General features: G+C 40.9%; 2 protein-coding genes across 2 annotated transcripts; one reads left to right on the top strand and one right to left on the bottom strand.

Annotated features, from left to right (window-relative positions):
• Positions 1-521: 521 nt before the first annotated feature.
• LOC146976131 (queuine/queuosine transporter SLC35F2-like) lies at positions 522-6,175 on the bottom strand. The gene is made up of 8 exons (XM_085795657.1): positions 5,959-6,175; positions 4,333-4,508; positions 3,938-4,065; positions 3,165-3,324; positions 2,592-2,748; positions 2,445-2,497; positions 1,704-1,858; positions 522-992 (listed from the first exon to the last, which is right to left on the bottom strand). The coding sequence occupies exons 1-8, from the start codon at positions 6,066-6,068 to the stop codon at positions 651-653; spliced, it is 1,281 nt and encodes a 426-aa protein (XP_085651783.1). The 5' UTR covers positions 6,069-6,175; the 3' UTR covers positions 522-650.
• A 1,378-nt stretch (positions 6,176-7,553) lies between these two features.
• On the top strand, positions 7,554-23,430 carry LOC146976130 (cullin-5). Its single transcript, XM_085795655.1, has 19 exons — positions 7,554-7,648; positions 9,276-9,385; positions 11,068-11,167; positions 11,696-11,872; positions 12,569-12,710; positions 12,947-13,092; positions 13,489-13,569; positions 14,131-14,224; positions 14,759-14,889; positions 15,130-15,237; positions 15,556-15,620; positions 16,324-16,456; positions 16,565-16,696; positions 17,436-17,559; positions 17,778-17,953; positions 18,694-18,855; positions 19,256-19,374; positions 19,631-19,754; positions 19,921-23,430. The coding sequence occupies exons 1-19, from the start codon at positions 7,625-7,627 to the stop codon at positions 20,113-20,115; spliced, it is 2,343 nt and encodes a 780-aa protein (XP_085651781.1). The 5' UTR covers positions 7,554-7,624; the 3' UTR covers positions 20,116-23,430.
• Positions 23,431-26,329: the final 2,899 nt, after the last annotated feature.

The raw sequence follows: 26,329 nt of genomic DNA, 5'->3' as shown, positions 1-26,329 counted from the left end.
GGCTTCCAAGACAGCATTGAATGGAGTTGAGTTGACAGATGGTGTCGTAAACCACCACCACCTCTGTTCAAGGAAGGTTTTTCTAAGTGGACATAGATGGCTTACTTCACTCCTCTCTCAAACCATCTGTTCTCTCTGTCCAAAATGTGGACATCGATGTCGAGTGGCCTTTCCCCTAGAGATGTAATGTAGTTGTCCTGCTGAGTTGGCTATTGTTGTGCCATGCGTCGGTGGAGGGGCTGTTTAGTCTGTTTAGTGCACTTGTATGAAATGCCAAAATTTACTGATGTAAACTGTTGTTGTGGCTCTGTTTAAATCATATTTTGAGGTGCACAAATAACGATCCACTGATTGTAATTCATCTAGTGCCCACATTGTCAATACAGGGTGCAGAGGCAAAGAAGAGCAAAACAGTTATTTACTGATATAACAACATTATAACAGTGACATAACAATGACAGTATCCTTTGAAGGATGAGACGTGTGACACTGTTTTTTATTGTGTTTGTGCTTTTATTTCCCTTCCTTTCTTTTACATATTGTGAATTTATTCATGTATGATATTGTTTACAAGAAAACTCAATAAATATAATAAATGTTTTTAAGAATAATACTGTATACAACATATTGACAGGTTGTTGTGCTGTTGCTCACATTTTAGTGCTGTGTCCAACACCGACAACGTCATCATAAACCTCTTCCAGCCTCTGTGATGGCCCTAACGCCCTCGTCTTCTCTCTCCTCTCATCTCCCTCCCTGTCATCTCCCCTCCCTCCGTCCCAGTGCTGCTCCTCTTCATCATCCTCTTCCTCCTCAGGGGTGATCCTCACAGCCACTTCCTGCCTGGTGATGTCACCATCGTGTTCGTCATCGTTGTCTGCAGAGGAAGAGGAGGCGGTGGGGTCAGCGGGCTGAGCTGGTGTCGGCACAGCGTTGAAGGTGATGAAACCGATGAGGATGACCACCAGTGAGACCAGGTAGAGCACTGAGAACTGAGGCAGAGCAGGCATATTAATGAACATGGAGTTGGCGATAGAAGTTAAGCCACAAATAAACTGTAAAAAATCACTGTCAGTCATCAGAGAAATAAATCACATGTAACATTTTTTTTCATGTGATGATGCTACAGTAAAGGTTTGATGCAAGATCGGAGGACAGTTGCCTTTCATACTGTCACACATTGCTGTCAAGCTGTCATACACATTGTACATAGTTTGCAGCTGTCCAACACTACTCCATGTGTTTTCATACTTTAATCTGCAGATGAAGTGGGGACATAAAAATAGCATCAAATGAAAAGTACATTTATTTTAAATGGCTGGTCCAGTGAGCAGTTTGTTAGGGAAATAGAAGGAAAGCCACTGCGTGACTCACTTTTAACCTCTAAGTCATTTTATAAACTTATAGGACTCACAGGTTTTTAGACTGTAAATCTGTTGGTTATACGTAAAAGCATGTGACAGTGAGGTTACACTTTAACCCTTATTGTATTATTCATTAACACTGCTGTGCCACTATGACATTCAGCTGGTCACTGTGTGGGAGGAAGTACTACTGTGTGCACCCTGGAGAAAGAAGCTGAACTTGAGACATTGTCAGTAAAGGATCATCACATCACAGCAAGAAGGTTCTGGGTTTGATCCCCAGATCACACACACACAATAGGCCTACATGATAATAGTAGCATGTGCGTGTGTGCTTACACTGTACTGGAAGAGGAAGAGCCCACAGAAGAGACTGAAGAGGTCAGCAGTGAGCAGGGAGAGGTTGACGGAGGTGGCGCTGCTCAGCTTCATCACTATCGGCATACAGCTGTACAGAGTGTACATACACAAAGCAAAGGCAGCGAACAGGAGGCCTGAGGAGAGAAACGACACCCTGTTATTTTCAAACATCACAGTACAATGTGTCTGTGCACCTATACGTCTGTCATCTCCAGCAAGAAATATTCACTGTAATGTATTCTTCAGAGGCAGTGGCCATGTCCTCTGTGCTCATTAGGCCACATGTTCTCGATTTGATGTATTGAAACAGATGCACTGTGGTTTTAAGAGTAATTAGCTGAAGTAGAGGAGCTTATTTGTTTAGTGGCAACAACCTCATCAATCAGCTTAGTGTTTTTGAACTGATACGGATTGATTTATACTAGTGTATGAATATGACTTCTTTATTTTGGTCTTGTGACAATGAGGGGAAAAATTTCATCCGTGGTGTCCAGCAGATATTGGTGAAGACTAGTCATCAGTTATCTGTTGCCCCTTTATGTTCAACATTTTTTTTTTGTGTTGAGGGAAACTGATGATCAGTTTTTCAGTTTATTAAGGAGAGAATCCGAGGCCACAAAAAGACTCTCATCATGCAAAACTCAATATGTATCTGTGCAACAAAGATGGTTGTGATGTATTTTGTCTGTGAGAATGATTCTGTGTGACATGAGTACTGACCAATTTGCCAGCTCCACTGAATGTGAGCAATTTCATTACGCTCCAGGATCACCCTGCATGATGAAAAGCAAAAAACAAAACACCAGAGTAACCATCATGTTGAATGCATCCTAAAACACACACACACACACAAACACATACACTTACATCTGAACGGTGCTGATGATTGTGCCAAACAGGCCGATCATACCCAGGAACTCCACCCTGCTCAGGTTCTTCACTGTGTACTCCTGACACACATTAGTCACACCGTACAGCGTCGCACTGAGCAGCACCAAGGCGTCACCCAACAAGATGTTAGAGGCTGAGCAGAGGAGAGAAATATCATCACTGTGCTCAAATATGATCTGAATGACACTGACTGGCCTGATTGTGGAACAATGAGCTTTACATTCGTAATAACTAATATTTTGATTGTTTACTTCTGAAGACAGAGAAACTGACTTCCCTCTTACTATTATACTTATTATCAAACTAATATTTTGGACTGAAGTCAAATGTGTAATGCTGTGAAACTTGATAAAAAACAGACCGTGTATTTTGATAAATTTAGACCATTCACCCTTTAAGTCTGTGAGCAGGGGAAAAACTAAAATTTGACTTCAATCTTTCACCTTTACTGTAAATGTCACAGCGTGATTTATATAGGCCGCGATCACATTGCCATAACAGATTATAGCTTGGGACATCAGTGAGTGAATGCATCAAATAAGTTCTTACTGGAGCCCTGGTCTCGTCCAGCCAGCAGGTCAGCCCCCACCATGGCCCCCACCCCGAGGAGACAGATGCAGACTGCTATATAGTGGACTGGCCTGTATCGTGTCTTCAAAAACCACCAGGACAGGAGCATTAGGACTGGGACCACGAAGCAGTCCAGCAGCTAAGGACAGTAATACAACCAGAGATATGTTAGACTAAAGACAATCATCAACAAATATAAAACCAAACAGACCTAAAGCTGCATTTGGTCAAAATCTGGTGAGAAAACAAGTAGCAATCTCAGTATAATATCTTTCACAAGTAGAATTAAATTCAAGATTTAAAATAATTCGAGGTTACAGAAGACAGAGATACCAGCTGTATAAAGAGTTACAAAACATTGTCAGAATATCTCCAGAGCAGAATTGTATCAATTTCAATGTGAGGCAAAGACGAGGTTAAAGAATAACTCCAACATGTTTTTTAAGCCAGATCATATTTTCACAGGTTTTTGCATGTAAATGTTTGACAGGGACAGAAATCCTCTCAGTCAGTCGACAGCGCCAGAGGCTTCGAAACAGATAATATCAAATGAGGTAGTAGTAAGTTCAGATTTTAAGTGACTGACAGCATCATGGATATGTCTGCCTACAGAGACAGACATTTCTGTCACAGTACTCAGCTCAAAGTCACAAGACTTCATTAACAAAATCATCAGTGAGATCATGTCAGCTAAGTGTCAGTTTGAGTACAGTAGAGTGGAGCCATAAACCACAAACACAGGCCAAACCCACCTGTACACTGGTCAGGGTGGTGTACTGGTATGCTTTAACCACAGCGTAGTTGGCCTCCACGTCCACCAGCCCCAGCAGAAGGTACTTCCACCATCGGCCCTTCAGAATCTGTAAAATATTGCCATCCCCTTCGTTTTAAAGGGGAACTTCAGTATTGACATTAGTTTGTTTCACTACCAAGCCTGAAGGCAGCTTGATACTGTACTGCTCAATTTTTTGCTCATTCATCTTGGTACAGTTACTGATTCCAGTTTATACACTACCATGGTTTATCATTTGAATTATACAGTACCACAGAATGATTTAATCATACTACAGTAATTTAACAATTAACAATTGTCCCAACACTATGTTTCAGGTTCCATCACACCCTGAGTGTTGGAGGTATACTGTACCTGTTCTGCAGATCAGCATGGTGGTGTAGGTGACACAGAGCAGTGTGTAGTTCAAGAAGCTCTGCAGCATCGGTGTGTTCACATGGAAGCTGGTGGCCAGGTACTGGGAGGCGATGGCTGTCCCACAGATGAGCGCAGCTAGACCCTGACCCATGGCCAACGTCTTGGCCAACTGCCTGAGAGAGAAGAGGGGGTAATCCAAAAAGACCGGGCATGTTTGATTTTTAACATCATTCAAGTAGATTTTGGAGGTTTAACATTTTGAAAATTTTACTTTTTTTGCTTAAAGGGGCACATGTACTGTGCAGTAAATACAAGAGATTACAGTCCTCGCTGCAATTGGCCCTGGTTTGAATCCTGAATATGGTGGCCCTTTGCTGCAAGTCATTCCCTCTCTCTCTCTGCCTCCCCATTTCCTGTCTCTCTCAACTATCCTATCAATTAAAGGCTAAAAGCCAAAAAACAACAACAACGTGTAGGTATTATATCAGAAACTCTTGGAGGTACAGTTGAACACAGTCATTGGTTCCCAGTGCATGTGGCCCTCCAAAGAGACACAAGATAAATCTGTAGGGGCTCTGATAACAGGTTCAAAAAAAAGAATCAAATTTCTAATAATGGACCTTGTAGTAGGTTATTTCCATTTTTTCAAAATAAAATATTGTATTATTTAGCATTTCTGGGTCTCAAATATTAAATCTATATCAAATCTGTATAGAAGTGTAGGGGGATTTTCTTTAGGTGAACTGCTTAAAACAGAACAAGGAGCCTCAACGAGACACTGTCAGTGACCATGAGCCAAAAAGGTTGAAAACTACTGTTTTGATCCTCAACACTGGTTTGAACAGTTAAAACATTTAATGCTGGAAGTAACTTCTATGTGTAAGATCAGTTGAATCTGTCTCAACTCTGTCATGCCAGTTTTCTATCACAACCAACCTGAAGGAATTACTGTCAGTATGACTGTAGCTTTTCAAATCAGTGATTTTAGTAACATGTTATCACCACTTTCGGATCAGGCCTCATTTATAAAAAGGTGTAATCATTGGCTTTATTCACAGATGAAAAAATTAACAATGCTTTATATATATCACTAACAAACCATTAACAAAAAGAACAAGTTTTGGGTTGGGTTGCTGAAAATCCTCCTCTGGCATGAGACTTAGTTGGCACTTAAAAACATCAAAGAGATCTCACTGAGCGATCAAGTCTGCAGTTAATCATGTTAGTGAAACCATCAGCAAAATTCTACTATAAATGTTGATAGAGCTCTCCAATAATGAATCAATTCTGTCATTATAAATGCAAAATTACCAATTCAGTGTGGTCTTCATGTCCTGGCTGCAGCACTTATCCAAAGGACAAGTGGCCAAACAGTCCATTAGACAACTCAGTGATGAATTAGAGAGTTCATCTGGAAGACATAGCACTGTGCTGAAGGAGGATTTTTCACAACATGGCAACCAAAATGTTTTTCCTTAAGAATGGCTTGTAAATATAAAGTATCTGTAAAAGCTTTCTTAAGCAGTTGACAGATTATGATTACAATTAGCGCCTTCAGTATCAGTATCAGTACTGCCGACTGTGCCAAGACCTGGGCTCCTCTCGTCACCTCCGTCCACTCACCAGGTGAAAACTTCCTTGGGGTTAAATTTCCGGATCCTCGCCATGAGTCCAGGACTCTGGGTCTCATCGTGTGTGTCTGTGGATGTTTCCTCGCACTGTTTAGTATCCATGTCCCCACACCAGTGATGGAGGAATCCTCTCTGAGCTGCGACTGTCACCAGGTTTTTAACTCCTTGACCCTAAGGGTGCTACAGCTGAATGATTAACTGACTCAAGGGGCAAAGATTCCTCTGTCACTATCTCTCTATCTCTTCCCCTCTATCTCTTTGTTCCCTGTGTGTGTGTATTTATGTGCATATTGTGATGAAACCATGGTTGAAAGCAGCTACCCGTACTTCAAGATAAAACTTGATGATGAAAGATTAAAGAAGTCGTCAGTCTGCTTCCTTTTGTTTTCATTGTCTTTGGTTAATGAGATAACAACTCATGTTGGAAGGAAAGTGCTTTATCATTTCTTTAATGGAAATGCAATTGTGGAAACAAATTAAATGCATCAAATCAAAACCTGGGCTTGTTTTCAGGCACTGGAACTTTACTTTTATTGCTACTTAAACTGAAGTAAGATATTCTAGTCTACTTTTGTTGTTTGTTTGCTTATCTCCTATTCCATCATATATTTTGCAATAAACACATACTATAAGTAAGTAAGTAAGTAAGTACTAAATAATATATCACCTCTATACTTTTATTTCACCAGGTTTCGCAATACAGGACCTTCATCTGTAGTATTCTTATAGCCTACTGAGAATGAAGCAAACAATGTGAAGATTATAGTGCGATTATCTGTCTGCTCAAACTGTCAGTTTGTTCATCACGGTTGAAAATGTTATTATTTGCTGCAGGTTTTATTTAAATTCCATACATGATTTGAATCTAATTCTTCTTCTTCTTCTTCTTCTTCTTCTTCTTCTTCTTCTTCTTCTAAAAGTATTAAAAAGTATAGTTTAAAAGTATTTTTTATTGTCTATTTTTGTATTTCTATGTCTCTGTAAAGCACTTTGAATTGCCGGGTGTATGAATTGTGCCAAGCAGATTTGCCTTGCCTTGTCTTGCCTAGCTGTAATGACACACTATGGCCACTAGAGGTTAGTGTTTCCATGTTGATATTTTTTCTTATAAAGATACGTTTTTTTGTTTTACGTCTTCTACAGTGAGGATTTGTGTGCATTAGCTGTAATTATTATGGTATGGAATGCTATGTTGTGTTATGTTATTGTTTTTTTTTAAGTGAAAAAAAAGTGAAAAAAAAACATATCTTGGGCAAACTAAAGTCTTACTAATTTCTGATTTATTTCTTTTTTTAATTAATTGTCTGAATGAGAAAATGATCAGATAATTGGGATTTCCATGAAATTAAATGTAGGTCTTCATTTACACCCCATTCTCCTTTACATGAATGCGATGTAGCCCAGTGTAACAGTGAAAGCGTCATTTCTCTTCAAACGATGCTGTAGTTTCATTTTACATTTGAGTATATTTTCCCCTATTTATCCTCACGCACGTTTAAGTTGCATTCATCGATGCGGGACTTTTCTTTGTCAGAGTAGTAGTTACAGTGTGCTGTTAACACTTCTGCTCTAATTTCAGTGCAGGTTGTATGACCTCATCCTGAACCAGCTGTAGTACCTGTCTCGCGAGATTCCGCGAGGTGATAAGTTGAAGAAACATGGCGACGTCTAATTTGTTAAAGGTAAGAAGCACTTTAATATTTCGTATTTCTCAAATGTATGTGCAGATTTAAACTGTTCGCTTTCACATATTTCCACCGCACGTGAGTGTATATGTATATATTCGTTGCCGCGACTCACATCTACTTGTTCTGATAGTGTAAATATATTAAATAAACGCAGCAATAGGTGCGTCTGAAGCTGGTCTGAAGTCACAGTTGTCACCGCTGTCGTTGTTGAACTCCGGTGTCCGTTCCCCCACCGGTTTATCCCCGGTCCTGACCACAGCCGGCCCCCAAACCTCAAACTGGCCCTCTCCCCTCTTAACCCGGACCCAACAACCACAGTCGTAGCCACAGACCGGCACCTCGGCCACGGACACCCGGAGCCGAACAAGCACCGTGTCAAGCGGCTTAAACCCACACCGGAGACCCGGTTCAGGGGAGACCCGACCCCGACGCTGGACATCCTTCCTCTGGTCAGCAGACCGGCGAACAAAGAGCCCCCTTTATTTGGCTTACTGTTGCAAACTAGCTAACCTGTGCTCAACGTGATACACACCCCGCCTGCGTGTATGTGTGTGTGTGTGCGCGCACCAGGCCCGGAGAAGCTCCACTTCACGGGGTCATGAGTTCACCGGACAGGTAGCTGGCTGCACAGGTGAGAGGAGAGGCGGCTTCACCAGCCGCCCGCCCCCTCCTCACAGACCGGTACCTCACTTAGCATCGGCTAAAGTCAGGGCTATAGCAAAAATGTAACACACGGTGGTCTTAAATGCCCAGTTACAAGCGTGCATTGTGTTGTTCCTGTGAACTAAATAGGTGCTAAACTGCACACAACAGCATCACAGGTGCAAATACTGCCGCACTGAGACTCACTGAGCTCATTTACACGGGATGTGAAGGGACCTTTTTCCTGTGACTCTACTGACACTATTGTCACGTCAATACAAGCCTTCATTTTTTGCAGATGGATCTGACTGCTCCTTTTACATATTAGACTATTTGCTGGTTGAGGTGAGGCCAGCCATCATAGAGACACAGGATACGGGGCCTGACAACAACCAGAAATCCAGAAGTAGCTGTTGTTTTACTTTTTTTTTTAAATGCTCAGTGCATTAGGCCACAGGTTCTCCTCAATTGCACTGATAAGTCACTTCCATCATTACGAACCTGTGCTGCTTGCACCATTATTGTCTAAATTTATACAATCAAATGCCAAGCATGGCTGGATTAATTAATTTAATGTGAATTAATTAAGTGAAATCCCTGCTTTTCTATGATTATTAATGTAATATCCTGTTGTCTGGTGATTGCACAAGTAATTTGATCCCCAAGAGATTGGGTCATTTCATAGAGAAGTGTTATATGTATGAAATATGCATTAAATTACTTTGATGAAGCATTGACATAGTTAAACTATGTCAATGCTTCATCAAAGCAATTTAATGCATATTTCAAATATATCAAACTTTGATATGTTGCATATGTGAGGTCAGTGGAAAGTACTATCCAAGTAAAATGGCCAATTTCAAAATCTAAACTACCCATTTAACCCCAGCCTTTGGTCGACCTCCATTCGTCCCTCTCGTTGCTGTTTTTAATCCCCCCTTCTCTTCCTTTCTATCCACCAATGTCATGTCTCATCCAGAACAAGGGGTCCCTGCAGTTTGAGGACAAGTGGGATTTGATGAGACCCATCGTTCTCAAATTGCTGAGACAGGAGGCCGTCACCAAGCAACAGTGGTTCGACTTGTTCTCGTAAGATCTGCTCTCTGTCCCTTCTCTGCTTTATTCCAGACAGTCGTCTAAAGCTGGATCAGCACAGCCAGAGAGCAGAGCAGTCCACACACAGATCACATCAATAGATGGGTTTAGTTTTCATAGACATGTCTTGTACTTTACTTTATCCCTACGTGTGCTGGTAGGTGGTAGGTAGCCTGTAGTAGGATGGAATATGTCTCTTTTCTTGTAGTTGCTTTAAAAACAACTACAGCAGATGTTTTAAAGTTGATATACAGGTAATACTCAGAAAATTAGAATATCGTGAAAAAGTTCATTCATTGAAGCAGTAATTCAGGCAAATGGGGGCCCAACCAAGTACTGAGTACACAAAATGATTATACTTTTCTGATGGCTGACATTTCATTTATTTAAACTAATTTTTCTGTTTATTTCATGTGATATTCAAATTTTTTGAGACTCTGATTTTGGGGTTTTCATAAGCTGTAAGCCATAATAATCAAAATTCTAACAAATAAAAGCTTGAAATATCTTGCAATGCCTGTTATGAGTCTAAATAATATATTTTTAAGTTGAATTACTTAAATGAATGAACTTTTTCACGATATTCTAATTTTCTGAGTATTACCTGTACAATCATTTTCATCCATGCAGTCATGTGTTTCTCTATGAAATAGGAAGATGTGGTGCAACTTAACATCTTGAAGCAAAATGACATACTGTAATACAGTGTTGGTGTTTACTGCTTTATTTTTAACCCAAAGTTGCATTGGGTGCTTTTACTGAGGTCTGAAGAGGATTATTATAATATAACATTTGCAACAATCTGCAAGTTGTCCAAATTGTTTCTTTAAAAATTTTTCATTTTTTGTTCTACTGAAGCTTCCCAAAGATTCGAGATGTTTGATACTGGGTGGCATAAATCAAACTGACCTGACTTATCTGATCCCTTCAATAACAAAGGGGATCAGTAAAATAGTCAAGGAGAAGAAGTCTGATTATGGTCTTGAGAAAGAGGAAGCGGGTTGAGGAACAGGAACACAGAGTGCTTTATTACAACACATCACTTTCTCTCCATGAGCTCTACAAAGACCAGACGAAGGGAGATACTTCTGCAGTTATACAATACACTATGTGATGATTGGAAACATGCAGCACAGTGTCTTTAGCAGAGAAGTTATGGCAGTCGTGTGTCAGTTGTGTATGGTCTGCAGTTTCTGGCAGGCAGCATTTAGCTTTGTTGGTGTGTTGCTCTATAAACTAAGTTACACAAGGGAACAGCTCGATCTGTTTACATCCGTTGCAGTATTTTCTCAGTGACCATGATGTTGGGTTGAAACTAAACCTTGTCCTGAGACTGGTGCTGCTTCTACCTCCTTTGATTCTTCATGAGGATATGACGTCAACTTTTGAAACTATTTTTAAACCTCCAGAGACTTTACCTGAATTAAGTTTTGTTACTCAGAAAGTTCAGAGAAAGTGATGAGATGTATTTGTTGCTTGGCAACATAAGCCTATTGGCAACTATAAGAGGAAGTACCAGGCTCTTCCAAAACATTGTTGTCACTGCAGCAGATTGCATGGATGACTTCACTATCACCTCACTCAAAGTCACATATACTGTAAATTTTAACAAACATGAGACCCGTTGTTTTAGAGTCATTAATGAACTTGACAAACCAATTATTTCTTTCTGCCAGAGATGTCCACGCTGTGTGTCTATGGGATGATAAAGGACCAGCCAAGATCCACCAGGCCCTCAAAGAGGACATCCTAGACTTCATCAAACAAGCACAGGCTGTAAGTTATCTGTTTTTTTGTGTGTGTTTGTTTATATCATCAGTAAGCCCATGTTAAACCCCTTTACATTAAAATGATGGCAGTGTCATGTCTTTATAAGCAGCCTGGTCACTGGTCATAAAAATTACAATATTTTTGAAGCTGAATTTTATGAAGTTGCTGAGCATCTTGAACTAATATTGTGTATCAAAGATGGTGAATTGACTTAACAACTGTGAACCACACCGCACTTCCACATGGCTTGAATAATTGTTTTGTCCCTAGTTTGAGTTTTGGTGGAGACATCAGAGCTGTGTGACTGTTTTAATGGTCATCACATATACAGTATTACACTTTACAAAACTCAGAATTTGTTCTCAGAACGTCTGTAGTCAAACTGACTGCTCTGCTTCATTGTGTAGAACCTGTAGAAAGTGATAGATGTGTCAGACAATTGCTGCATGGATCAAAGGATTATGAGTTTGCAAAAGTATTAATTGGTCGACCTTTGTCACTCCTAACTTTTACTTGCATCTGTTGCCATGACAGCGCGTGCTGAGCCACCAGGATGACACCGCACTGCTAAAAGCTTACATTGTGGAGTGGAGGAAGTTCTTCACCCAGTGCGACATCCTGCCCAAACCCTTCTGCCAGTTGGAAATCACACTGATGGGCAAACAGGGCAGCAACAAGAAAACAAACGTGGAGGACAGCATCGTACGCAAGGTGAGAGGGGAAAACCCACCCAACTTTGTGACCACAGGAATTCAGTGTAAAAGCTGAGCAACAACAACCGCACAGAATAAAAGCAGGAAGAATGAGATGATGAGATGACAGGAGAGGAAGCAGCAGGATACAGAAGTGGCAGGAAAAGGTTGACCATAAGTGTGGACAACAATAACAGTTCACTTATCAGTTAAGAAAAGCAGGAGGGAAGTAGATGAATTAAAACAACAGCAAAAAAAATCATATATGAATGACCTGTCCTGAAATCATAATCCCCTAGAGCAAATCAATCAAGAAGACAGGAGAGGAGACAAAGGAGAGCAGTTGTAAAAGGCAGAAGAAACAAAGAGGTCGTGAGAAGTGGCTGACGGGGAGGAAAACGTATGCCTAAATGTAAAGTAGGATGCAGTGAGCAACTAAGGGCCAGTAAACTTAGAAATCCTCCAGTAAGACAAGAGCTGGAAGTATGAATCATGTGATATTTCATCCTTGAGATGAAGGTGTCAGGTAAAGTGCTGTGGAGGAGGAAGCTGTGGGTGGAGAATGATTCAGCAGACAGACCAGAGAAGTTTCAGTAAAAGCACCTCATGAATAAAATGAACTTGACTATTCTTGGATGCAGGAAATGGACTTAGGATGTAACATTTATTGTGCACTTGATCCACATTTACTACTCCCCCCGCCTTATTTCTCCAGCTGATGCTGGACACATGGAACGAGTCGATCTTTTCCAACATTAAGAGTCGCCTGCAGGACAGCGCCATGAAGCTGGTCCATGCTGAGAGGCTGGGGGAGGCCTTCGACTCCCAGCTGGTTATAGGGGTCCGAGAGTCATATGGTGAGATGGACAGAAACACACACGTGGCAGGGCACAGAAACACAGATGGTATGGATAGAAACAGAAATAGAAGTGATTTGTATGTGATAAACCCTTACTTCTACCTTTTTCTAGTGTAAACATAAGGTATGGGATGTAAGGAGAAGAGACATTCATCTATCTGAATAAACTAATTTAAAAAAAACATTCACTGATGGCCACTCTTAAACTCACTCTCTGTTCTTGTCTCACACCAGTGAACCTGTGTTCAAACCCAGAGGACAAGCTGCAGATCTACAGGGACAACTTTGAGAAAGCCTATCTGGACTCCACAGAGAGGTTTTACAGAACACAGGCACCGTCCTACCTGCAACAGAATGGCGTCCAGAACTACATGAAATATGTACGCCACAATAATGTTGACTGTTAGCAGTAGATGTGTTGGTATGAGGGATTTCCCACTTTTAGATGTAGAAATGAAAGTCACTAACAAACACTGGGGGATGCGGGGAGGCGTGCTGTTTAAAGTGTACACAAATTCATGCAACCCACGAACTGGCCTCCCTAAATAATCCAGCACTTTGATGTTTTTTGTATTTTTCTGATAATAATGTTTTTCTAAAATATTACAAACTGCAAATATCACCCTGTTTGAAGCTAAACCTTTTGGACAGAAATGCCTACAGTTGTCACCTTGACTGTGTGCATGTGACAGAGTTTTAATTATGGGTTTATTTATTGTTTGTAGAGCCTTGGTTTCTAGTATCTGTGTTTTGTGTTAATGTGTGTTTCCCTGCAGGCAGACACAAAGCTGAGAGAAGAGGAGAAGAGAGCACTTAGATATCTAGAGACACGACGTGAATGTAACTCTGTTCAAGCAGTAAGTGTCACTGACAGGATCTCAAATATTGATATGAGCTGTTGCATTTTTCACAATCATTTTCTGGTTCTCTGATGGCCCCTGGATTAACTTGCATTTACGCTGTTTGTCACATTATATTCAGCTGTAGAACAGCATTATACAGACTTGTATTTTATAAATTAGTAGCAGGAACTTGTCTGTGTGCTTTGGCAAACAAACGGTGCAATGAAGACATGGTTTCTAACTTGTCATACGTCATATATTTTTTCATTCATCCAGTTATTTATGGGGTTTTAAAATCCACATGGACGTCATGTTGTCAGATCTGAATACTAATGAAGAAAGACTGATCTTTGAATATCAGATATGAATCGGTGTCCCCATTTATTCAGAAATTCTTCCTTTTAGGTTATTTCTTTCACTTAGTTCAAGCAGCAACAAACATAGCCTGAAAGAAGATCATGACCCTGGAGGAGTCTCTTTACGTTAATGTGATGTCTGTCGGTTTATTTCATCATTGCTATAACAGTGAGTCTTTGTTGTGTGTGTGTGTGTGTGTGCGTGCGTGTGTCCTCACAGCTTATGGAATGTTGTGTGAACGCTCTGGTGACGTCGTTCAAAGACACCATCTTGGCTGAATGTCCAGGGATGATCAAACGCAACGAGACAGACCGTGAGTAACGCTGCACTGATGTCACATGGTTTTTTTTCTTTAGTGGTGCGCAATAAGTAAAGTGAGCCTGGTTTGTTTTGGAGGACACAAACTGTAATATCTGTAATCTATTGCTATTATTGTTATTATTTATGATCAGTAGTAGTTTCTGATCTATATTGCTGATAGGTATTTGTACCTTTTGTGAACAAATTGTCATGGAGTCTCTATGGAAGTTGGCAGAAACTCAGTCGGAGACTTGATGATTTTTTCCAACTTCAAGCTATATAAACGTGAATGTGTGTTGGATTTAAACATAATGGGGTGATGTGTATTTGTGTGATGAAGGAGGATGTAGCCAACGTGATCAACACCCTATATTAAGCCCATTCTTTTACATCAGACAAAGTGGCTCAAATGGTGATAAGGTCAAAATACTCACTTGCCTAATAATTGAGCACACACACAGTGTATATAAAAGTGCATGACGTTCTGGATTGAGCCAATCTGCTTCCTGTCCTCTGTGTAACACTGACTGTCTTCTCGACGGAGCAGGGCTGCACCTCATGTTTTCACTCATGGACAAAGTTCCCAATGGGATTGAGCCGATGTTGAAAGACCTGGAGGAACATATCATCAGTGCTGGACTAGCAGACATGGTGGCTGCTGCCGAGACTATCACTACTGTATGTGCACAAACACACACTAACCACACACACACATCTCCTCAGTCTCATGTTCAGTTTTTACACATGGTCTTGATTAAACCTTGACTTTTAATTTAATTTATTCAGTCAAGTTTATCTGACTCTTGGATTAAGCACTTTTTCCTCTTTTCTTTAGATGCTAATGTCAAAACAGATGATGTCTACATAATTATGTATAGTCAGATGTTTTCATTTTTGTGTGTTTGTTTGTTTGTCCAGGACTCTGAGAAGTACGTGGAGCAGTTGTTGACTTTGTTTAACCGCTTCAGTAAGCTGGTGAAGGAAGCCTTCCAGGATGACCCTCGCTTCCTCACTGCAAGAGATAAGGTGTGTGACCTCCAAAGCTTCACACAACTCAGAAACATGACCAGGAGAATCACTCCTAGAAGATATGACAATCAACCAAGTGTAATATTTTGTATCTCCTGTATGCTCAAGGGATTTGAGTTCATTCCAGCTTTGAATTCTTGTGTTTCTTTAGTGTATTCACAAAGGACTAAGTCTGTAGCACAGGCCACAGCACAGCTCCACTTTGCATTTACACGTGTGGAGACAAAGCAGCAGCCTCTCACTGGTATCCCTCTAGGGGGACGCCTGCACACTCCTCTGTAATGGTTATCACTTTAATGTGCTGTTTGTTTCCAGGCTTACAAAGCTGTTGTCAATGATGCCACAATCTTCAAACTGGAGCTGCCTTTAAAACAGAAAGGGTGAGTTTTATCCTGCGACCAGGGCCCACTTGTTCCAAAGTAATCTAGTCGGGTTTCGGATAATGGATTGGCTCAAATCTTGAAAATGGGTTGTTCAAAACTAAAAACAGATTCTGAATTTGAATTAGATCACGTTATTCAAATTTGGTTTTAATCTGGATCAGACTCTCAATTTGTGTTGTTCAAAACCATTTGGTAGGATCGGGATAACTTTGATACAAAAGAATCTGGATTATTTTGATCCCAGCAGTCGGGTGGATTCAGGGTGGATTTCAGGAACTAAATGTAATTTAAATTTAATTCAATTTGTCTATTAATCTATTTGAGCATGTACTGTATAGTATAATTGCTTTTATATTTATTGTTTTGTGGGCCAGATAAGGTCTGGCTGTTTAAAAGACACAGAAGAAACAAAAAACAGCACAGAAAGCAATACACACACACTATTTTCAAATAAATACACTTTGAGTGACCCCAAATTTTACACAACTGGGATAAAAGTAAAATGAATGACATGGTCCTGAACGCCAAAACAAGGGATATCATAATCCAGATAATTTTGATCCAGATTAATCCTCTTGAACAACTGGGCCCTGGTGTTGTTCTCCAGAATCAAGATTCAATATTGTGTTTTCTGTTTAACTGAAGCTAGTTGTGATGTTATGGTCTTCATGTAAATGTGTGTGTGTCCACATTCATCCAGTGTGGGTATGAAGACTCAGCCGGAGTCCAAATGTCCAGAGCTGCTGGCAAACTACTGTGATATGCTGCTGAGGAAAACTCCTCTCAGCAAGAAACTCACCTCAGAGGAGATTGAGCTCAAACTCAAAGAAGTGGTGAGTCTCTGCTCTGTTAGCTGGACTTTTCCTAAACAGAGCTATCACTATTATTCACACCTTCCCTTATCACTCTGTTCTCACGCTGATCTCTACCTCCACCTACAGCTCTTGGTGCTTAAGTATGTCCAGAATAAAGACGTGTTCATGCGATACCACAAAGCTCACCTGACCCGCCGCCTGATTCTGGACATTTCAGCAGACAGTGAGATTGAAGAGAACATGGTGGAGTGGCTGAGAGTGAGTTACACTGCTTTTAAATTCTTCTCAAGAGCTGGCCTGAGCATCTATGGCACAAATACTACACTACAGACTCAATACCAGCACCAGCATCATCTGTACTACCAACAGGCAATAAAAGTACAGAATAAATCAGATAAAATACTCAGAGCTGCTCAGCGTTGTAGGAAGAACTTTGACTAAATCTAACACGGTCTAATGTTGTTTCTCGACTGACCTGGTTCATGTCATTTACACTAATGAAAGACCAAAAACATCTTCACTAGTTTGGAGTTTTTTAGCTTGCTCAGCAGTTTCTGGAAATGTGACGTTATTTTTGTCAGTAAGTCAACTTTGTGAATGGTGCTTCTCCTCAATAAAATGTGATGTGTAATAACAAAGGAAAGGATTTAAATATCACAGGGGGGAAAGGTCAAAGGAATAGTCCCAGGACAGAGCAGGTTGCACATTGTGTTCAGTGCAAACTGGCACAGCCCTTTACTGTGCTGTGCGGCATCATCAAACAAGCAATTTTATTATCAGATAGATATCAGAAAATAAATACACTTGGCAGATGCTGTGGTATTTGACACTTTAATGTTGCATGATGTAGAAATGTTCAGTAATCAACTGTAGGTGATGTTTGAGCAATGTTTGACAAGAACGCTGTGAATTATTGTCTTGCTTTTATGTCCCCTGTGTGTGTGTGTGTGTGTGTGTGTTCCTGTTTGTGTTTTTGTATGCATGTGTGTGTGTGTAGGAAGTAGGAATGCCCGCCGATTATGTGAACAAGCTGGCCAGGATGTTTCAGGACATCAAGGTGTCAGAAGACCTCAATCAAGTCTTCAAAGAGATGCACAAACACAACAAACTGGCGCTCCCAGGTACTACACACACACAAACACACAAATGTACATTAAAGGGAACGCCAAAGAAGCAAAACTGCTTGTCGTAGGGGACCCAAACAACAGGGAGCACGCTCCATGTCCCAGTGGGTTAACTACTAACTACTGGTTTGAAAGTGTGTGTGTTTGATTGTCTCTGGATAAAAGAATATATTTGAAAGCTGTACTCTCTCTCTCTCTCCTCTTGTGTCCTGCAGCGGACAGCGTGAACATTAAGATCCTGAACGCAGGAGCTTGGTCACGAAGCAGTGAGAAGGTGTTTGTCTCGCTGCCCACAGAGCTGGAGGACCTGATCCCTGAGGTGGAAGACTTTTACAAGAGGAATCACAGTGGTCGCAAACTCCACTGGCATCACCTCATGTCTAACGGCATTGTGAGTAGACAGTGCAGGCTTCCTGCTGCCTGAGGGACCAACAGTCGGAATCTCACAGAGTTAGAATATACTTTTTTAAACCTCTGGAAAATGCAGTTTGGTTTTGGAAATTACTAAGATGAAAATTACTTTTGCTCCTGTAGAGTCTTTAAACCTCCTCATATTAATCCTCACTTACCTTCAACCCACTTTTCTTCTCCCCTCTTTTTTTCCTGCATCTGTAAAAGAAGTTGTTTAGTTTGATGATGTTTTGGAGGGTGCAGCCTGTGACCCTCAGCTCACAGTGGCTGTTTTTGCAGGTTTCATTCATCCCTTACAAAAATGTGAAATAATCACAGACTGTTAGTCATGCTCTGTAGACGCCATGACAAATGCATCATCCATTTTACCCATCTGCACGGCAGCATGGCAGTTAAACCATATCATGTACATCACAAGGGTGGGCCCGCATGCACAAGATAAACCAGAACGCAGACCACCTCCTCGTTCATGAAGCGGTTCAACCATCAAAAGGCTGTTCTGCTGGAGCACACTGACAGTATTATAGAAAAACTGAACTTGATGAAATAATGAGTGAGAGTGAGGAGTGGGCAGTAGTTTTAGTTACAGCTTTGAGTATTTTCTCTTATTAATTCTCCTCTGCATTTTTCAGGCTACTAAACCAAACTGACAGAGCAGCACTGAATGGACACTTCTCACCTCCCATGCTGTCTCCTCTGTTTGTCCTCCCTTCTGTTCAGATCACCTTTAAGAACGAGGTGGGTCAGTACGACCTGGAGGTGACGACCTTCCAGCTTGCAGTGTTGTTCGCCTGGAACCAGAGACCCAGAGAGAGAATCAGCTTTGAGAACCTCAAACTGGCCACAGAGCTGCCTGACGCAGAGCTACGCCGAACACTCTGGGTCAGACCACGGGAAAAACTTTCCAAGCTTTACTTGAATCCACCAGTTACATTACACACGACGTACACAGGAGTACAACATTTACTAAGATAAACTACACTCTTTAAATGTCTCGGTTGACATTTCTAATAGGAACTGATATCTGATCATTTAATCAGAAAAGGTTTGTGCAGGTAAAGAACACAGGCAGACTTTAGGATCGAAGCCTCTTCTCATCTACAAATACAACTCCTGGAGTGTGAGACCACTATTATTAACAGTAATACAACTGGGTAAGACAGTCCTATGCACACAGATAATCAGAATATGATCAACTGGGACAGGGTTAATGATTCATTTTGGACCATTGTAGCAACTGTACACAGGATTGTGAGCATCTGTTCTGTCTCTTTTGTTGCAGTCTCTGGTTGCTTTCCCCAAACTAAAGAGACAGGTGTTGTCTTACGACCCTCCAGTCAACTCACCCAAAGACTTCACAGACAGCACACTCTTCTACGTCAACCAGGAGTTCTCCCTCATGTACGTAGTGGTCTTTCTACAAATAAGAGTAATATGATGTCATTTTTGGATTTCATAGTGAATAATTTCTAAGATTATGGAGGCTTTGAACGATTTATTTATTTATTTTTTCTGTGTGTATGAAAAATGCTGTCATTATTTATTAAACCCACCAATATGCATTGTGAATGCACCTCACTTGAAATGACTGTTAAAGCTAAGAGTTGGGATAAGGAGACATTGATTGTTTGTCTCTTTGCGTCTTTCATTTTCTCAGCAAAAACTCCAAAGTGCAGAAGCGGGGAAAGATCAATCTGATTGGTCGTCTGCAGCTGACCACTGAGCGAATGAGAGAGGAGGAGAATGAAGGAATCGTTCAGCTCAGGATACTCAGAACTCAGGTATGAAAAACAAAACACGTAGGATTTGATCTGGATGTTGACTAATGGAAATTTAGGGGAGAACCTGTTGCTTTTTATATTGAATTGTATTATTATTATTATTTTAGCCGATGAAAGCCGGTAGAGCTGTTAAATGTGTAACATTTGCTCATTTCTTCCCGCTCAGGAGGCCATCATCCAAATCATGAAGATGAGGAAGAGAATCAGCAACGCTCAGCTGCAGACGGAGCTGGTGGAGATCCTGAAGAACATGTTTCTGCCACAGAAGAAGATGATTAAGGAGCAGATCGAGTGGCTCATCGAGCACAAGTACATAAAGAGAGAAGAGGCAGACATCAACACCTTCATCTACATGGCCTAAACAGCCACTGAGGGTGTGCTTTCTTGCTCTTGTTTTTTACTCCTGGCCTGCGACCAGCGCTTTGAAAACCTGCGAGAGGAGGAGGGGCGAGGATGTGTATGAGGAAAAAGGAGGAGGTGATGATGAGTAGGGAGTGCGTTGAAGGACGAGGAATAGCCTTCTCAACAGAAGTGTGGATATTTCTTTTTGTTTGTGAGGTGCCAGTGTGTTATCGGAGTGTCATTTCAAGGCGTAGCGTTGAGTCACCGGGCTGTCTTTGTCTCTGCCGCCCTCTAGTGTGAGATCAGAGGAGAGGGACAACAATGTGCAGCGTCTGCCGGCAGCTCAGAGGAAAAACTAGTCAGATAATGAAATGAAATACTTCCTGCCTTACTTTCATCAGCAACAGACTGCAGAATAGGAGGAGCAGTGAGGAGGGGAGGGAGGACAGACGTAACAAGCTGATATCAATCCTTTGCTTTCACTTGATGTCGCAGACGTCACCTTAGCGACACCATTTTGCATCCCTCCTATTCTACCAAGTCTTACTTTTTAACAGGGAATGCAAAAAGCTGCGCGTGAAAGCTGCCATTGAGGAGGAGCGGACTTGGATGGAGAGACTAGTTCAAACTACCAAGGAGTATTTTGCCAAATTGTGTGTGTGTGTGTGTCTCTGTGTGTCTCTGTGTGTTTGGGGTTTGAGCGCATGGTGTGAATCTGGTCTTATACGTGTGTGTGTGTGTGTGTGTGTGTATGTATGTGTGTGTGCGCACTTTGAACAGCATGCTGCTCTATGATATTTTTGTTCAGTGGAGGGTCTGGCACACTTTGTCTGAAAATCCTGGGAATTTAAGACCAGCTGCCATTGAAATCCAGATGTTGACTTTTCACTTTACCCCCTTATGTTTCAGGTGAAGTCTGTCAGCAGATACACGAGTACATGTCTGTGTGGGATAATTATCATACAGCAAACTATTTATTGAAGTGCTGGAAAATAGAAACACACAAACGCCCCATCATCACTGAATTATTATTATTATTTTTCTTTACCTCATTAGTCCACGTTCTTTGCACTGTAGAGGGAACCTCAGCAGAGTGAGCTCTGGTTTCTGGGTCTTTTTTTCCCCAAAGCAGAGCCGTGTGTGAGCTGCTGCAGTTCATATCATGATTTGTGTTTGTTGCTCTATCTTCTTCATTCTGTCCAAACCCACAGCTTCAACACGCCGAAGCAAAGCAGCCATTTGGTGGAGGATGTTTGGTCACATGGTTTTGTTACTGATGATCATGTTTTGGTGGAAATGTGAGTTCCCTATAATGCTATACGTTCAGTGTAAACTATGATCTAGATTTCCCACTAATTCTTTCGCGGAGGGTTAAATAATCTCACAGTCTGCGCTCTGAAGGATCAGTTCGTGGTCCTACTCATAGCTAAGTTCTTCTGATTCCACTCCTATGAAGGATATGACGGGTCAGAAAATCAACTAATAACGTCCACAGAACCACAGCTCGGCCGAAACCGACTGATGCCTCAGATTCTGAGTTGGTTAATGTTTCTTAAGCTCAGACTGCATCTTTGTGTTTGCTGGCACTGTGATGATGGTAGTAATTGATTGGTATGGGTTTTTGTAGCAGAGCCTTGAACTAATCACAGATGTCTCGGTGTAAATTGCATAAGACTGCAGCTTCTGAAGAGTGTCTCCATGACGTAGTGTTGTTTGTCCACCACGGAGCATGTTGATTTTTCAACTGTAAACAGTCCACTTCAGTACATATCTTAATTCTTGTACATATGAACATATCTACAAGCTATTTAAGAGGGGAAAGTTGGACAGATGAGGATGGATTACTGAAACGGTATCAACATTAACATTGCTCTATTTTATTCCAGAATGAAGCTGGAATGAACAACTGAGTTCCTCACATAGTGGAAAACATGGTCATGTGACGAATCATCTTCCTGATAGTTTGTCACAGGTTGAACAAAGTGATATCCTTTAGTAGTATTATGATTTTTTTAAGATTAGATGAGCCTGAGAGTCGGGCTTTGTTCATGGGCACTGACTCTCAGTCCACGGATAAACTTCCAGTGTTCAAATAAGTAGATTTTTTTTTCACATGGTGTTTGTGTGTAACCTCTAAGAACTGAATTGTTCTTGAAAACATATCTGACAGTGTTAATGCAAATAACCGTCACACCGAACTAAGCCTAGCGCCGGTTTTCTCTCTCTGTTGCTACAGTATATTGTCACGACACGTCGCTGCATTTTAAAGCTGCTTAGACCTTTCGATATAGTTCAGGTTTTACAGAAGAATTCCCACAGTGACTCCAGGACTAGTTCCACACTGACACTGATCAGGTCAACTGCAGAAGCTTTAGTTAGAAAGAAAAAAAAGCTGCTGAGTGAAAACAACACTATTAGTTACACTGAGATTACAGAGGAGAGGTTTCATATGAAGCCTGCACCCAGAAATCATGACTCTGTCCCCCTCAGTCCTGAGCGTCCTGCTGCAAATGAACTTTGTGTTGAGTTAGCGTTGCTCTGCTCCAATTTTGGACTTCCTGTTAAAGTGAAAAATCAAATCCAGAGAGCCGCAAGGAGGAAGAAAGACAACAGTGAATGTGTGGGGTTGAATTTTTTTTAATATTTATTCTATATTTATGAAGAATGTTAACCTCTTTGTCAGTTTAAATGTTTGTTTGTTTTTTTGAAAGATGTTTTCTTTGTGTATGTTCACTGCACTGACACAGAACTGACTCACTGTAAACCTGTGTCAGCTTTACTTCAATCACAGAAAAGAAACTTTAGCCAAATCTCATTCACCTTTCACTTTAATGATTCAATTCATACCTGCCGTTTGTCAACATGTTGAAATAGCTTTTCACCGTCTGTGACTACAAGACCAGGGTGCTGACAATTATCTAATATAATAATCAGATTAACATTTTACATAACTGCAAAAAAAAAAGAGAGAGAGTGAGACCGTTGTATTATTTTCAGCTCTTCTTTGAATGCAATGAGCCTGTTGTACCTGGGACAAAACAAACTGCCTTGTTAATCACATTATGCAGTTTAATTCTCTATGCACAGACCTGGCTCAGTTGGTATTTTTCAGCTGTTTTCCCTGTTTGTTTGTTTTTTTAAGCTCGACAACACTGGCTGACAGTGACACGAATCCCCCAAACTAAACGAAATCACTCTGAATGTCAGTATTTTACTTTCATCATTCTTCAGTTATGTGATCAGCAGCTTGGTTAAGAGCACAGTGAGCACCACTCATTAAGTTTTTTTGCCAACCAATTAAAGCAAATGCTAAACCTAATTTGCATTTACAATCTACTGTCTCGTTCATGTGTGTTTATTTTAGCCAGTGACCTGTGACAGAACCTGTTTCTGTTTGTCTCATCTACTGTATAAAAGAGTGTGGAGTCAAACGGTTGCACAGGGAGTAAAACCCGATAGTCACCATTTAGAGGCCACCTATCTTGATTTGTATTTCTACATCCTTACATCCATGCAGAAGCTTTCTGGGAAAAAGAGTGACAAGACCTTGCAAGCTTTGGTTAACAAGGACTACAAGGGAAGAAATAAAATAACAAAAACATTTTGAGGTGGATTTTCCCTCTGCTGTCCTTATTTATTTATTTATTTATTCATTTATTTATTTTTACTGCTCTTCGGTACTGTGGCTTGGTGCAGATCAGATGCTTCCAGGTTTATTTTGAATGCTGTAATAACAGATGGGCTCAGCAAGCTCTAACAATGACAGAAACGTGTCGTGTGTGAAATGATAGTATTACCAGCACTGCGTCATGCATCACCCATGGGAAGTTGTAAACAACCTCTGGATAAGAAATTGCTTTGTAAATCTGTAGGTTTAATCAGTAGTTGAAGGAGGAAAAAGCATAAAAGTCAAAAGTGAATTTACACAAAGACATCCAGAATTCGAAGCACAAAACACGGACGTGTGTGTGTGTCTGTCTCAGTGTGTACTCAGATGTTCAGAAAAAGCACTTATTTTTAATCAGGTTTAGTGTAACATAACAGTAACACGTTTTGTAGGATTCTTATAAAATTAACCTTTTTCCACTCTTGGTCTCAACCAGTGGTGTCAAACTCATTTTAGTTCAGGGGCTACAGTACATAGAGTGCAATTTGATCTCAAGTGGGCTGAACCAGTGAAATAACAGCATAATAACCTTTTAATAGGCTATGGAGAGCTCTAAATATTCCCTTTGTTTTACTCCTTTCACAAAACATGTTATGGGCAACCTGAAATTTCTTGAGAAAAATACAACAATGTTATGCCTCTTCTGGCTTCTATGTGATTCACTTGGCAAATTCATCCCGCATATTGGACCCTCTGGTGGGCTGGTCTCGACTGTATTGATCTAATGTGGTTCAAACATTTATGGCTCCATGAGAAAACGTTATAATAGCTGTGGACCTCTGACGTCTTCCTGTAGCACCATTGTCAACATTCATGTTTAAACTAGTTACAAAGCTGATCACACGTCAGCGTCTGTTGTTTACTGCTAATTAGCATGCTAACACACTAAACTCATTCAGTAACATTAAACCTACAAACCATCAACACATCAGCATTGTAAGCTTGTTAGTTTGCTGATATTAGTATGTAACTCACACACTGTGCCTAAGTACAGCTTCACTCATGCAGAGGTTTTTCACAGATTATAAAAATCATCTCACAACCTCTGACACTTAGTCAGCTTCTCTTTAGCCCATATTTACTATTTACAACAGCTTTTTATCAGATCTGTTTAATGTCATTTGCCCTCAAGAACTTTAAACGTTTGCATTTTAACAAGAGACCTGCACTTATCCAGTCCTGTTCAATCTGTCACAACAGCCCTGACTCAACATTTAAAAAATTTTTTTTTTTTACATTTTGTAGGAAATGTTTAAATTAGATAACATATTGATAACCGAGGTTATAGTAAAAAACAAAAAAAACAAACAAAACAGCAATTCAATTTGCAAAACATCAAATTTTACATTTTTTCATCCTCCCTACTTGCAGTCCCTGCCACTGTCACTTCCCTCCATGGTAACCTTTTTAAAATAAAGACAATGGTCTTATTTTATCATCCTTTAGACATTCAGCATTTTAAACCATGTTAAAAAATAGTTGAATGTGCTATTCTTAGTCCAATCAATAATCAGTATAGCTGGTGAAACTGAATTGTTTTCATAACACTTTCCAGTCGAATGATCCTTAATGGTCAGAGATGTCTGGTATAATTTCTTCAGTTGAGGTTAAAGGGGAACTAAACCCCTCAGTTTTGGATGACGTGCTCTAAGCTTGAAATTCAAAAAATGCCTTGATTATGGGCGGGACTCCAGGAGCACTCTCCGATCCCCCCTGCCCCCTGCGCCCCATTCACACCCGCGAAATCACACAAAAGAGAAAAAAAAGTAATAAACACACATCGACACTTCTGCTAGCGCTAACGAGCTACTAACGAGCGACTCAACACTAGTAGCGCGGACACTACCAGGAGAGGACGCCAGAGCCGTGACACAGCATCTACAGCTGATCCGCCGGCTCGTTAACTCGTTAACGGCTCGTTAGCGCCGGCCGCACTAACGACTCCCGTTCAGGCAGCTGTTAGCAGCCGTTAGCCGCAGCAGAGCAGCTAGAGTGCCTAGCAACCGTTAGCGGCAGGCAGCAGCCGGTGCTGATTGGTCGGGGAGCTAGTGGCCCGTGACGAAAGCTGCCTCCAAAACGTCATCTGCCTCCATCTCAGCCAATAGGAAAATTCGATTGTAATAGCCGTGTTTCAACCCATAGAGGGCAGTCACTCTACATTTTTACTACAAAATACACCAAATTGAAATATTTTGACTAAAATGTCAAAAGTTGGACCAGAATCAACTGACAAAACTACCTTATACCCAAATACATTTGTTTTCAGCAGAAAAAAGTGGTTTAGGGGTTTAGTTCCTCTTTAAAGGAGGTGGGAGAAGACTGTGGAGTCGGCCATGCTTACTTTGGTTTTGTGAAATCCTGAACTCACTCATCGGCTCAGACAACAAGGAGAGGGATGGGGTGGGGGTGATGTCACATCTGAAGCCCTGTGATAAAACTTGAACTAAACACAATCAGCCACAGCCTAAACCAGCTGAATGTTTGCCACTACATGAAGTTAAGACATCAAACGTTGTGTTGTTGGGGCAGGGAGGAAAGAGTTGTTCAACTACTTTTGTGTGCTATA

This window comes from Trachurus japonicus, chromosome 13 (assembly GCF_045865225.1).
Source record: "Trachurus japonicus isolate A0001 chromosome 13, Traja_1.0".
NCBI classification, from domain to species: Eukaryota; Metazoa; Chordata; class Actinopteri; order Carangiformes; family Carangidae; genus Trachurus; species Trachurus japonicus.
This window is presented reverse-complemented; position numbering and strand designations above follow the sequence as displayed.